The 14,507-nt window shown below is 37.4% G+C and overlaps 1 protein-coding gene across 1 annotated transcript in view; it reads left to right on the top strand.

Annotated features, from left to right (window-relative positions):
- Positions 1–14,507, top strand: part of Etf-QO (electron transfer flavoprotein-ubiquinone oxidoreductase) — a 175,728-nt gene that overhangs the window by 15,946 nt on the left and 145,275 nt on the right. The window contains exon 10 of the mRNA XM_071596964.1: positions 6,254–6,475. Within this exon, the coding sequence (XP_071453065.1) occupies positions 6,254–6,475 (222 nt within the window). The remainder of the gene's footprint in view (positions 1–6,253; positions 6,476–14,507) is intronic.

The raw sequence follows: 14,507 nt of genomic DNA, 5'->3' as shown, positions 1-14,507 counted from the left end.
ATTCCTAAATGCTCATTTTACTTTTTTTCTTTCTGTGCATTTCATTTTTCCATTCTTCTCTTGCTTCACCACTCCAAAACCTCAATGACCAAGATTCAAAGCCATACAAAATGTGTCTTTCTAAAGTTGTCACTAACTACGTTAGATCTTCTCCCAACTTATTACCATTAAGTTTTAACTCAAACGGTCTCAAATGATGCTAAACAATATCATGAGTGCATTATGGTATCTTACTCAGTAACAGGTATCATGAAAAATAGGTAGAATTGATTGTAGTGAACCTAATTTCATTTTATTAGTTATCAATATTTTATCCTAATTGTAGTAGTTCTTTAATGGAAACAAAGTAAGGGGAGCAGAATAAATGTGAAATTGAAAGTAATGTTAGTAAACGGTGTTTAACTGTTAGTGTTGCTTTAGATGAGATTTAGAAGTACAGTGGAGCCTTGCTCAAGGAGTCATTCGCGAGCAAAAATATTGGTCCCGAAAAGGACTCGTTAAACGAGCAACTTTTCACATAATGAGTGATGAGGAGAGGGTAATTCTTGGATTTATTGTGTCTCTGCTACTGCAGTTTGTATCTAGCACTTGTTTGGCTCTAGCATCTTTGCATGGCTATTAATGGCTCATTTTTCCAAACTTGTGTTCAAACATATTATTAGTGATTTTTTTGCACAAAGTTTAATAATATTTTGTGTATAGTTTTAAAATTGACCCTGAAGAAAAATTTGTGTGAAGAAATCCATAAGAGAATAAAACTAGATAGAATAACAGTAGAAATGATTAGTAAAACCATTGAAATTCAGGAACAAGGTGTGAGCATGGCTGATCTAGTACACACATGAACAACCTGTTGACATTAATGATTGGCCTTTTCTTCAAGAATATGGACAAGACTAAGGAGATAGGTCCTTCAAATCTAGTGTTGAGTATCTACGGTTATGTTTTCTCAACGATGTTGAGAGGTTGCTTAAACAAAAACAATGGCAAGGCAACACCATTAATGAGAATATAAGTTTTTGAGAAGGGAGAAGTGATTTTTGCTGACATAATTTCTAATATGTCTAATCATCAATGGCCGAACAAGTATCTAAGGGGAGCTGTGCCTGTTTCAAGAAGTTAACCAGAAGAACCACCATCCACGGCGTTATGGGGCATGGTGGAGCAGCAAGCTCTGAGTCAAAGCCAGCAGAGAACTTAATCGATGACTTCGAAAGGCTTGTAGATTCTGAGGGTTACCTTTCACAATGTTTTTAATTGTGACAAGATGGTTATCTTTAGGAAGAAAATGCTGAAGCGAACCTATATTTGTGCCCATAACAATAGAAGAGAATGAAAAGAGATGTTTCAGGTGGAGGTGTACGTTGATATGGTGGAGTATCATGATTAATTAAAAATTGCCAATTTTCAATTAATAAGTTGAAGAGAATGCATTGCCCAACCACAAGGCAATGAAAGGCTGCCTCACACTGCTATTTTGGACAAATGCAAGCAGCGATTTGAAAATCAAACCACTGCCTGTTTAAATTCAGAAACTTGACGAGCCCTCAAGAAGTGCTAAGTCCAAAACAGCTGGCTAAATGAGATGTGGATGTCACGGGAAACATTTGCGTTGTGCTGTGCATACAAGGCATTGCCCTATTAAGGCAGTTGTGATGTGCCCAGTAAATTAGTTTAACAATCATTCTGAGTTGCATTTTTACCAAATTTTGAAGCATAGGTGAATCAAAAGTCTCTTGAAAGCTTTCTAGTAAAAAGGAACTAGGTGCATATCATAAATAATTAACGACTTATTTTCATTCTTTTTTGCATTTAAAAATCAAGTTTGAATTTCCGGTTACTTCTTTCCACAGTAGAAGAAAAGGTGAACGTGATCCACGATTTTAAACGATGTATACATAGTTTTCTTTCAATGTGCGTAATTTATTTTTTTTTGGCTTGGAAATCATTATCTTATTTTACTTTCATTTATTTTTCAAAAAGTTGTTTCACTAAACAAGTATTTTGCTTTACGAGAAAGATGGCAGAATGGATTATGAGGGATCGAGATGGTGCGGGGGCTAATGTACTGGCTTCCCACCCTGAGGGCGCGGGTTCAAATCCCGGCGGTGTTGAATATTTTTCAGAGGTATCTCGATCCCTACTTGAGGTGCTTTGTGGAGGGCACCCTGAGGGAGTATGCCGTCCGTCGGATGGGACGTTAAGCTGTGGACCCCTTGGCGCCTTTCGTAAAGAGTAGGCTAATGCCGATGCCGGGTTTCTCTCCACCCTTCATCCTTTCCTGTCCATCCCCTATGGTGCAAATGACCTTAGCTGTCGGTCGCCTCCCCTAAAAACTACTACTACTACTGTGGATTATGCTTGTATTATAAGGTTTCACCATATAGTGATGAATAATCTTTGTGTTCATCCAAAACCTTCTGTTACACGCAGACTGCAATTAACAATAGTAATTAGTCAATTATCAATGAGGATCATTTATACAGTTACTTAGAACTTTATTAGTCATATTACCTGGTATCCAGTTGAGCATTCGTGCTTCGTATGAGTTGAAATCTGCCCTATTCTGTCATAATTACCACTCTAATTGGAAAAAGTTACCATAAATTCCACAAATAAAGCTCATGAAGGGAATGAATGAAATAGAAAACCAATTGCTCAATGGTGATAACTTAGGGAAAAGGGGTGTTGACTTGGCATGACCATATCAAGTCACTGTTTTAATTTAAAAACGAATAAGTGTTGACTGAGCTTTTCTCTTGGATTTTAGGTATTTCTTTAGTTAATAGTTTCATTCTTCTTAAATTCCAATTAGAGCCCAAAAATAAAGAGAAAGTAGGCTGTTAACAACCCTGAAAAAATTGATAATCCATTTGTCTAATAGTAAAATGGCTCATTGAAACTTGGCCGAATATCACAATATAGCAAAGAACATCTGAATGAACAACCCTATTCTGTGTGTCTGGTTCTAAAGACTGGACATTGTGCTCCAACTGGAAAATAAAGGAGGATATTGAATTGTACCTATGTTAGAGAAAACCTGGGTTGTATCTAGGGAAAAATATCACTCCTGAAAATATTTCATGAAAAAATATTTGAGTTGACACCTTAGGTAACACCATGACATTTAGTACATTTCCATTAGTGCTTTAGGTTTTTCCCATTTTGTCGTTATCAATTATTAAATTTCATTCTCCAAGTTTTTATGGTAAATTTTATAGCAAGAAATACTATTTTGTAGAGCAGTCCTTTGGGAGGACTGCCATGACAGCATAAAGAATTGGCCTGCTGTCAACACATTAGTTTCTTACAGCAGTAGACACTCAGAAATTCACTTCTTGAGCCTTGATTTTCATTTGATGGATCTTTTCACTGAATACTTAACCACAATTATAAACCTGAAGGTAGGTTTGTTAGATGAGGGTAAAACTCACCTAGTACCAACCACAGCAGCATATAAAATTCACACATAAGGGTGAGCAGGCAAGTTCCCTTCCCTGTGTCACCTATGGTTTCCTTGGAAGATTTTATACCCAAAAAATCACACAGCTCGTGTGAAGCTGATGGTGCCCAAATTCATCCCCAGGAATTGAACTTGGGCCCTCTGGTCAGTTGTCCAATGCTCTACATCCTGGACTATTATGTCCCCTTACTAAATACTTTGTAACATTTTTTTTACCCTCATATCTGCCTGTTAATTTGTAAGCTATCGCTCGCCTCAATCACTCGTTGCTCACCCGTTTCATAAAACCATTCTTCTCTGCTAAATCCCCCATCTAGCTTGCTATGCTGCATTGTTACTTTTTCCTTGTTCTACCCTACAGCCGCAACTTTGATATGTTATCAAACTATATTAGCTTCTCCATTTCTTCTGATTATTAGCTCGGTGGTGTATTTCTTGTGCAAAATTTTGAAGAATCTATATGATTAACTTCCTTAAAGCAATAATCAGAGATCATAATTGAGTTTCTTTAGGCTTTCCTTTCATTTGGTGGACGTTTTCTCTCCGTGTGTATCATAAGGATATATTCAATTGTGTGTTTTAATCACTACGTGAGAATGGGTCTGAAGAATTTGATAAATAATCAAGATATGTGATTTTTTGTTGTTTTTCGTGCTGCAGATTTAAATACAGGTATGAATCTAAAGTTTTGAATATTTACTCTTCTATATCTATGTGTGCATTCTCTACTTTCTTTATATACCGTTTTTAGAATCTGATGTGATAGATCACCCAATAACAAACAACATCCAACACCCAAGCGTCATCTCTTTGGAGACCCAATTTTCGAAATCTTCAATTGTGATGGGAAAAATGATGATTGATTTTTCTGCTTCTGAACCTGAGTTCTCATTTTGAAAGCTAACAGGAAGCTTTTGTTAAACAAAACCAAGTGAGGATACTCTGGAGCCATTATTTAAATGTGTACGGTCAAAACAATCCTCCTTGTGATGTCCAAGCCTATAGTAGTGTATGAAGTGAACCTACCAGTTACCATCAAACATACAAATTTGAGGAACAACATGTGATTCCTTCAGAAATAGCTGCAACTTTGGTTGTGGGACTCAAATAGATTTTTTTCTTGAAATTCCTGAGGCCGTGATAGGGCAAATAAACCTTTTTTTAATGCTTACTGATGATGTCCAACAAAGGTTGGGTTATACTAATGGGAACCTACTATGAAAATAAATGAAGAGATCAATTAGGATTATTGAATATATCGATATTTTTAAACTTCCGACAATTTGACACTTTTCTTGCAAATGTTGACTCATTGATTGCAGCATCCTTTTGAGAGAAATGAGTTGCAATAGATTTGAACTCTGGCTAAGAATGTTGGAATTTATTAATAATGAAGAGTTTCTGGATGAGTAATAGAGGGTTCAAGGTACAGTCCTCATTTGCCGCAGATACCTTCCTATCTATCCAGGGATAGATAGGAAGGTATCTGTGGCATGTGGATTGTGGAGACTGTGTGCTTCTGGGTTTTGCCAAGTATGCTGATATCAGTTAACAATTGTTTTGCCAGTGTTCCAGCTAGCATCTTCAGACTGTAATGGACTTTGACTTGAAGATACCAACCGGAATGCCTATGAAACTTCAACTGATGTCTACATATGTTGCCAAACCTTGGGGGCAATCCTAAGATGCGTGTTGATAGCTGCCAAGCAAAAATTGTCACTTCCGAAGTGACCCCATGAGCGATGTTGACTTTTCTTATTTCTTAATGCCTTTGGTTGATTGTCCTCACCAAAAAGTGATGACTATTTTCTCACCCATCAAGATAGACGTTACACCTTGTCGTCGTTGTAAATACCTAAAGGTAATTTATTCACTTCAATGAAAATCATTTTTGTTGAAGCAGTATACCTGTTCTTCCTGTGATTTATTATCCAGTTTTTAACATGTTCCTCAAGCTCTGGCCAATCAGGAGCCCATGAATGTAAAGTTTTTTACTCAGAGTTTATCAGGAGAGGTACAATGTATTAGCAGAGGGCATTTATTCGGGATTTTTTTTAGGAAATACTTTTAAGGAATTATTAACACTCTATAGCTTACTACTGGCTCAAAACAGTGATATCACCAAAATATGTAATAAAGGCAACTATTTTCTTTGCCTGATGAGAGAAAAATACCTATTATTAAATAGTAATTATTTTTCTGGTGAATTGGCTTGAGCTGTATAGGTTCGAGTTATACTGTTGGCCCATAAGATGCAGGCTGATTTTAGTGCACATTTTGGAGCAAAAAAAGTCCATCTTATGGGCTGGAAAATATGGTAATCAAAAAATAGCATATTCTGTTTAAAGCCATAGATATGATTATGCTTCCTAATTGAACCAAAAATATGTACATGTTGTTAAATCAAGGATACTTAGGCAGCGGCAGGTAATAGGAACCACTTGACTTTACAGAAAGCTTTTATAAGTCTTTAAACAGCAGCAAACATTACAAAAGAGCACAATTTTCAAGCAGAATTGCAGAAGGCATAATGGATATTTCTCCATTATTCACCGTTTGAAAATACTTGAGAAATTGTTGTGTGTGTCAGTTTTTAGTGCATGTATGTCCAAGGGTGGGATCTCTGAAGTGAGGCAAAATTCCTCGTAAATTTCTTAATAGGGGTCCTGGATATACATTTAATTTAAGTATATTTGGGGTATTAAACTGTTATGGCCTCATGAGTTGCATGTATCTTAAAATATTTGAGGTCTAAAAAGAATAACTGCTTAATTTTTTTTCTTTTTGTAGGGTCTGATTCAAAAAGACTGAAGCCTGCTGCTGAATGTAAACCAATTGAATATCCAAAGCCTGATGGAAAGATCAGTTTTGATTTGCTCACATCTGTTGCTTTGACTGGGACCAACCATGAAGGTGACCAGCCAGCCCACCTCACTCTGTTGGATGATACTGTACCTGTCAAGAACAATCTAGGTGTATATGATGGTCCTGAAGGGAGATTCTGTCCAGCTGGTGAGCGAACTATCTAGTAATTTACAGTAATTAAGCTCGAGTATTTGCAGTGTGCCTGCCAACCAAAAAACTGGGAAAAACCAGTGATATGGCTGTCTTTGGGAAGGAGCCAAGAGAAATCTAGAATATGTCATAAATTTGCCAAACAATCAGGAGTTCAGAGAAGATATTTTAATTACTAATATTAAAATAATTTGTTATGAATAAATATGGTTTAAACATCAGAGTTGAACAACCATTTCAGTCAGAAAGCTGCAGGAAATTCTTGGCAGTTACTTTAATGGAGTATTTCACTGAAGTGCGTCGAAATGCAGGTAAATCCAGGATCCTTGGCCCCTTTCAGTCTCCCAGTGCTCCATATTCCTAGCATTTAAACAGCACACTATTGGGTAGACGGGTTGATTATAGGATGGTAGGATATAGGGAACCACAAGCATCATCAGGACCAAGGGTCATGGCAATTTTTTGCTTTAAAGGAATGAATAATGATCCTCCTTTGTAGAAGTACAAAATAACAAATAAAAAAATGTTGAAGCAGCTGATACCATAGAAATATAGACTGTTGAATGACATAATGCATAGATATGTCTTGATAACAGCCTTGAGTAGTGGTAGTTGGACCACCAGTACAGTAATTGCAATGGCACATGATTACCATATGCATTGATCAGGTGATTTCCTGTATTATTTGTGAACTTAATTTGGCAGCAGAGAATGAATAATGCAGCATTACAATTTTTCTATCAATTTTGGCAAAAGGGTTGAATGCTAAATTAACATGGGGTCAAGAAATATGTAAATACACATGGTATTTATTTTTGTCGCTGATTAGGGCTGAACTTTCTGTTGGTATGTGGCTTGGATCAACCGGATTTTAATTAAGAGCAGTTAATTAATTTAATTCCATTCATACTTTTATTTTAAGCACAATTAATAAAAATACAACAGCAACTTATCAGTATAGTTATCATATATGCACAATAAGGAAGAGTGAGTCTTGCTTTGGTGCCATGTAGTTTTACCTTGAATATTAGTAAGTACATAAGCTGTATACAGTGATGTTAGTGTGATTTAAGAGAAATTATATTCCTTTTGAGAAATCATGTAAGGTCTGGATTTAATGCCATCCCCTGATTTAGACTATAATTTAACCTACATCATTTAATATGCTAGCTGCATCAATATGCCAGTCGTTTAAAATTTACATTTCCTGTATGTGGGCAATTGCACTAGAATTTTCTTTTCATAATCAAAACTAATGTAACAGTTTCTAATTATGTATTGTGGTACTGTACTCATTTTTGCTAATGTAGTCGAAAATATACTTCCTAAAATCCAAATGATGCTAATAATACTTTGGCTGTTAGTATTTTTTAAATATTTATTTCATAGCCTCCCTGGAAACTTGATCATAGGAAAAAATAATTTGATATTTAATGGCCACATACAACTCATGCCCTTTAGGGAAAGAGTCTTTATCCCTACCTGTATCTTCTTTTCTCTCTCCTCCATAAGTCTCCTACGTTTTTTTTTTTTTTTTAACTTTCTAGCTTTTGCAAATGAACTTAGTAGTTTGAAGTGTAATTTTGTGGAAGTGATGTATATTCGAAGAATTCACAGGCCTGGTACTCTCCCACAGATAATTAAACCTGGAAAAGTACTGTTCTCATCCCTTCTTGATTTGCAGGGTTTTATAAGCAAAGAACAAATCAAATCTTAAGATCTTGTCTTAAATCATTTATAAATATTTTATCTAGTTCTCTATTTCGTTGTTTCTGACAGGGACATTTTTTTAATAAGTCCGTTCAGAAACTCAAACGATATAGGTGTAATAAACCCTAAGCTGCTAAATTGTGCTAGCAATGAAGGTAAGTTCCCTTGTTAAGGCTCGAGCTTTTTATCGTTTTCCACTGAAGTAATTTCAGTTTTTGAGGTGCATTAGCCATTTTAACTTTTATGTTTGAGCTCCATACATCCGCCGGAAACTGTTTTAGTCTATTTTTCTTCGGAAAACTCCCATAAATCCGGTACGTGACCCGGGAGAATAAGTTACATCCATGCTCAAAAGATTTACCTCCGTTTTTCTCCAAGTTGAATAAGTACTACGGGGAGCTTCTGGAAGGGGAACAGAGCAGGATGGGATCTCTGTGTTTCCCCCTCCTCGCTTATAAGCTCTCGTTGTAAGTTTTTCGTAGGAGTGGATTCGATGGGTCGTCGGGCGATGTGCAGTGAAAGGGTTAAGGAAGAGTCCATCATGGATGTCGGAGCGGGGAATTTTTCCACGTCCTTTCCCCCTCTCCCTCGAGTCCTCTCCCTTTTTTTTCGGCCGGGACATTCCATTTCGTCTCAGGTTCGCGTATCGGGAGGTGGGGGGGGGGGAATCTTCCCCTGGGTCTGCCGAGAGGGGGCAGCAGGGTGGAATTGTGGAAGGGAATCGAAGAGTTATTCTTATTTTTTTTCCTTCGAATTCGTGGGAGCGAGTAGGGAACATCGAATGAGCTTGGACGTCAACTTCATCGCTCTATTGTGTTCCAACTCTAACCGATCTTAACCTCTCGTTTCTCCGTCGTCGTCATCCTTATCACTGTCTTTATCATTTTATCTGTCTAGGATTTGGCACCTTTGATTTCTTACTCCATGCCAATCGCTGTAACAAATCTCTTTCTCACTGTCTTGCTCTTATAAAAATGTAGCGATTTAATTTTGCAATGAATTGGAAATTTTACTTTATGCTCTGCTGAATTTTCGCAGTGGCAGTTGTCTTTTTTGGAGCCGTTCTATTTCGTGTTTTTTGGTTATAAGCGGAAATTTATTCATTTGAAAAAAAAACAATTTTTATTCTTGAAGTAGATAATCATCCGTTGGCATATATATATTCCGGCGTATTATTAAAAAAATTTTATTCGCTTATAATTTTACAGGAAAATGTACTTTTAATGTAGCAATTAAATTTCAAAAATCCTACATTGAAAAATTTTATCCGCAGATTCAAACGAAGACTTAAGGGTAATTCTGACTTCTACCATTAATGTACATTTTTCATTTATAAATGAGACTTATCCGTTGTGTTTTATTAATACTCGACTGTTTTAGTTGAGGAATGTAATGCCCGCAGTTCGTTAATTTAATTGCGCTTTTTTGGAATTTGTAATTATCTCGGACTACGTTAGTCGTCGCGAAATTTTGTGTACAGATTCCACGTGAGGTGCTATATCAGGCTCTGTGCCACTTTCCAAAGTTTTTATGGCCACGGAAACTCTCATTCGTTCGTTTCTGAAGCTGAAAAGTAGGTTCTTACTTTTTCATGAACCGGACCTTTTCAAATTGTGCTAGCAATTAAAAATTCACTATTTGCCTGTTTTTTTCCCGTGCCTTTCACTTTCCTCTCTTTTGTCTCCGTACACGTCTCTCTCCTTTTTCCCTCCCTGCCCCCAATGCCGTGAGTTTGATTCACCCATCCCTCCCTCGCTCCCACTCGTTCGGCTTTCCATTCCACCCCTGCCTTCTACATTCTTTCCCCTGTCCTCTTTTCTTCTGTCAACAGTTCGGTTGCGTGCCCGTCGTCTCCTTTCCCTTCCAATAATCCCTATTACTTTCTTTTCCTATTCCATTTTCATACCAGCATAGAACCGTAGTAATATTTATTCAGTATTTTGTATTTGATGTATACAAAAACAAATGAAATGTATTTTTACAGTCGCCTATCATCTTTTCATCGAAAATTATTGGTAAAATCATGAGCGATTCCCGAACTTTTGAGCTTAAATAACAAAATATTACCAAAAGTACGGAATAGAGTCGTTATTTTTTTAGATCAAAATAAGTGTTTTTTGAAAAACTTCTTTCCATTGTAACGTTATCGTTCTCAAACTATTGCAAATTAGTGCTACTGCTAACCGTTGTTTAAATTGTCGCGAGGAAGAATCAAATCTTTATCCGTTGAAGTCGCACACCATGAGCGTACATTTTCATCAGAGTTACGTTAGCATGAAACTATTTTTAAAACTACAAAATGCGGTGTGTATTGTAAGTTATGTCGGTACGTATGTATGTATAGGAAAATTATAAATAAGTGTTCGAATTTCAAACTTTAGTTGGAATTTAGTTGGTAACTTAGAAGAAATAGGAATTTTCGAGTTCCTGAGTAATATTACTCATAAATCATTCTTACATAATGTTCCATCATTCCTACGTAAATAGTGTATGTATGGAAGTTCGGATGGCCGCGAATAAAGCGTTCCAGGTGGGCCTGTGATTCAGCATAAACATTTGCTACTTCAAGGCAAACATGGAAATGTCAAATTCGTTTGAAATTATAACCCACTAACCTTTTTTTAGAAGTCCATTCGACCACTCACCAAAACAATCTGGCCGTCATCCTTTTCATGCCCTCTCATTACCATTTTTAAGTGGTGGTATTTCTGTCCATTAGAACTGCCGGAGATGGTAATTACGAATCCGTTAATTATGCTGAGGAAATATTATTTACTTCTGTATCTGCGAGTAGAGCATATTTTTTCACCCGAAATACACTCACTTTGCAGCGGCTCAACAGTAGATAAGAATGCATTCTATATGCATAATGCTGTAATTGTTTTGATTAGAAAACCACTAAAAACATTTATTTTGATGTGATGTTCCGAAGAATGGACCAAGTTACCACTTTCGTTCTCAGGTGATAGTTTGAAGTTATATGCCAGTTTGTAAACTTATTTTAAATTCTTACAGAATTCTAATTTTTGACCTGAAAAGTTCTCAATCTATCACTTTCCCGTTTTATTTTTTTTAAAACATCTATTGAATGTAATTTGGGTAATCTATTTGTAGATTGCTATTCTAAAATTAAATTAATCGTCTTAATAAATATGGGATGATGGTGTTTTAAGTTTCGTTCGATTGAAGCTGTTATTTTTCTGTTTCCCCTTTCCACGTCCACCTTCCCCCTTTTTACCACCGAATTTTCTTTTTCGGCACACTGCTGGAAGTTCCCCGACCCTCTTTTCATCACTTTTTCTCATTTTAGCCTTTTTTTCTTCTCAGTTTAGTCTTACGTTCTTCTTTGTGTCCTTACCTTCTGATTCAACTTCATAGTCCGAATATTCATCAGACTGAATAGATGGGAGAATAAGGGACCGCGTCTTTTTAAATCTACTGTTGTTTATTTGCATTACTGTTACTTTAATTGGATCCCACTCTTGTTTTATTTTCAATTGCATAAACGAACTCTGGTCCGACTTTTGATACCCATCAGGATTGATAAAAAGAGGTTCCTCTTTATTGAGATAAACATTAATGGAATTTTATCAAGTTTTTGACAGATTTAGAAACTTGAAAAACGTCGAGGAATAAGTCAGGGTGAATGATCGGTGAACGTTTGTTGGGAAGAGCTTTCAATAATGGTGAAATATTGCTGGAACTTGGAAAGGACATTTTTAGTTGTCATTTTATTCATATTCTACTGCAATTTACACTCGAAAAGGTTATTTTGAACGTTAACCCTACAAAGAAGTTGGATTGAATTTTAACAATCGATACATTATTTTCTGAAGAATACAAGAACCAAGTACTTGACGTAAATGAACTAGGAAATCTAATGAATGAAAGTAAGCGGAAATTTTAATCGAACCTGGTCAGCGTGATTTGAAAGAACATGAGTGCGAATGAAAAACAAGGGGAGTACCCGAATTTTTGAAGCTAAAATTTGATATCACTTTGGAAGAAAACTGCTGAAAATAAATCGAATAAAATCGGCGGGAGTCTGGGCTTTGATGCACGATCACCACGAAGGTGTTTCGAAGTGGTGTACATGTTTCTTTCGCATCAATAATTTGAGGCCGACGCGCCGCTACCCCACCCGTCGGTTGTCAGGCCGAGATCATTGCACTGTCTCTCTCCGTTTGCGCCCAGCTCTTCGACGTCTCTTTTGTCGACAGCCTGCCACCCTCCCTCCGCGTCTGATGACCTTCCCACCCATTTTTTCCTCCCTATCGAGCTCCACCCCTGCTTCCCTTCCCACGATTTCTACCCCTTTAATTCCATCCTCTCCTTCACCGTTTGGTCCTCTCAACTCTTTTTCCAAAACTCCACCTTCCCGTCGCCCTCGCTTCACTCATCTCTCTCTTCGCCTCTCCACCCCCTCATTCCCCACTCGTCCAAAATGATCGCTCGATACGTTTCCTGGATGACAGTGGGAGAGATGGAGTTGGGAGAGTGCAAGTGCGAGAAAATGAGATGAGAGAATGACAGAGAGAGAAGTACAAGATGAGAAGATAGAGAGAAATAAAGTAAAGGGGAAACGGAGAGGGAATTAGGAGGGGGAGTTAAAAGTGATTCAAAATTAAGAAATGTGATATATATAAAATATATATATATATATATAATATATTTTATATATATATAATATATTATATATAATATATATATATATATATATATATATATATATATATATATATATATATATATATATATATATATATATATATAAATGGGATAGAAATGAGGTGAGAGGGAGATGTGTGAGAGATATATAAGAGAAGAGGGATAAGGGAAAGATGGGGAATGGAGAAAGAAATAGGGAGCGAGGGAATGAGATAGAGCCGGAGAGAGGGTGGGCGATGGAGGAGTTTTCAGGGAGTTTGGCGGGATATGGAAGGAGGAAAAAAACTTGGTTCGAATGGAAAGGGAGCGGAGTTAGCGGCTGTGTTGGGAGGTGGGAAAGCTGAGTGGGTGGGCGCACACAAGAATACACTTCCAGGCCGCTTGGTTTTTCGGCGGTGGGGGTTAGGAGAGGGCGCGGAGGGAAGGGTTGGAGGGATACTTGGTTCCTTCCTCGCCCCCTCCGCCTTTCAACCACCACCACCACCGACTCACTCCACACACCCCCACTGCGCCTCCAGACGCTGTGCGCTGTGAGGACATCGACCGGGCACACGGCTCGTGACCTTGAACTTGACCTCAGCGCGCAGCCAGACGCGATGATAGATAGCCTGGAGGAGGAGCGTCTTTTCTCGTCCCCTTTCTTTTTTTTCATCTTCCTCTCTTTCCTCCCCTCCAGCTCCTTATCCTCCATCTCTCCACCTCCAGCTCTCCTAATGCAGGAAGCTTCTCGGGTAGGAGGAAAGAGATAAGGCTTTCCAAAGCTTAGGACGATAAGCGAAGTTGAAATTTGTCTCCATCACCTTGCCCACGTGTATATGTGGTGGTTGTGATGTTCCTGTTCTTTAACCCATTTTTCTCGTCTCTCCTTTTCCTTATACCCCACCCCGTCTATTATTCCTTCACATTTTCTTTCTTGCGCTACCTTTCCATTCGTTTTTTTTTCGCGGGCTCCGGCTTTGGTTTCCATCGCGTAATTTGTTTCAGTGGAGGCAAGTATGGGGGGGGAACAAAAGAGGCGAAGAGCGTTGTTTATTAGGATCAAGTGGGTCCTAGGGCTCATCATTTCATCAGCTGTTTTCAACTAAAACATTTGAATGAGTATATTGCCTTTTGCTGGGAGTGGATCTTATCCGTTGGGAATTCTGCGTGGATGTCTCGTTCAGAGGAATTTTATCGGTAAGAATCTTTTCCGTTCTTTCCATTTTCTCTGAGCGCAAAAGCAGATGCTGCCCAGTTTTATAATATTTGGTTCAAGGTTATTTAGCTTTTCTCCGTCATTATCATTTTGGGTATTTTTATCATTTCGCTAATTAAGGGAAATGACGCTCCAATGTTGCTGTTTTCAGCTTAATAATAAAGTAGTTAGTATTTTCAAGTGCTGTTATGCATACCTTTAAGTTGCATGTTCTTGTGTCGTTCTCTTGATGCTTTGAAATAATCTGTAAATTAAGATTTACAGAATACAGATATTAGAATTATGTAGATGGTGATTATTTTTACTTTGGAATGCGATATTCTGTATAGGTTTTCTTAATTTGTAAGCAGTTGCTCTGTATTAAGGAGCAATTAAATTTTCTTGAGGAATAAATGTTGGCATTCGATAAATTACTGCAGTATTGGTAATAGTAAAAAAAATTGAATGAGTACTTGC

The sequence above is a fragment of the Hetaerina americana genome, unplaced genomic scaffold, assembly GCF_022747635.1.
Source record: "Hetaerina americana unplaced genomic scaffold, ioHetAmer1.1.p SCAF_8, whole genome shotgun sequence".
Lineage (NCBI taxonomy): Eukaryota > Metazoa > Arthropoda > Insecta > Odonata > Calopterygidae > Hetaerina > Hetaerina americana.
The sequence above is the reverse complement of the archived record's forward strand: the minus strand, read 5'-3'. Positions and strand labels throughout refer to the sequence as shown.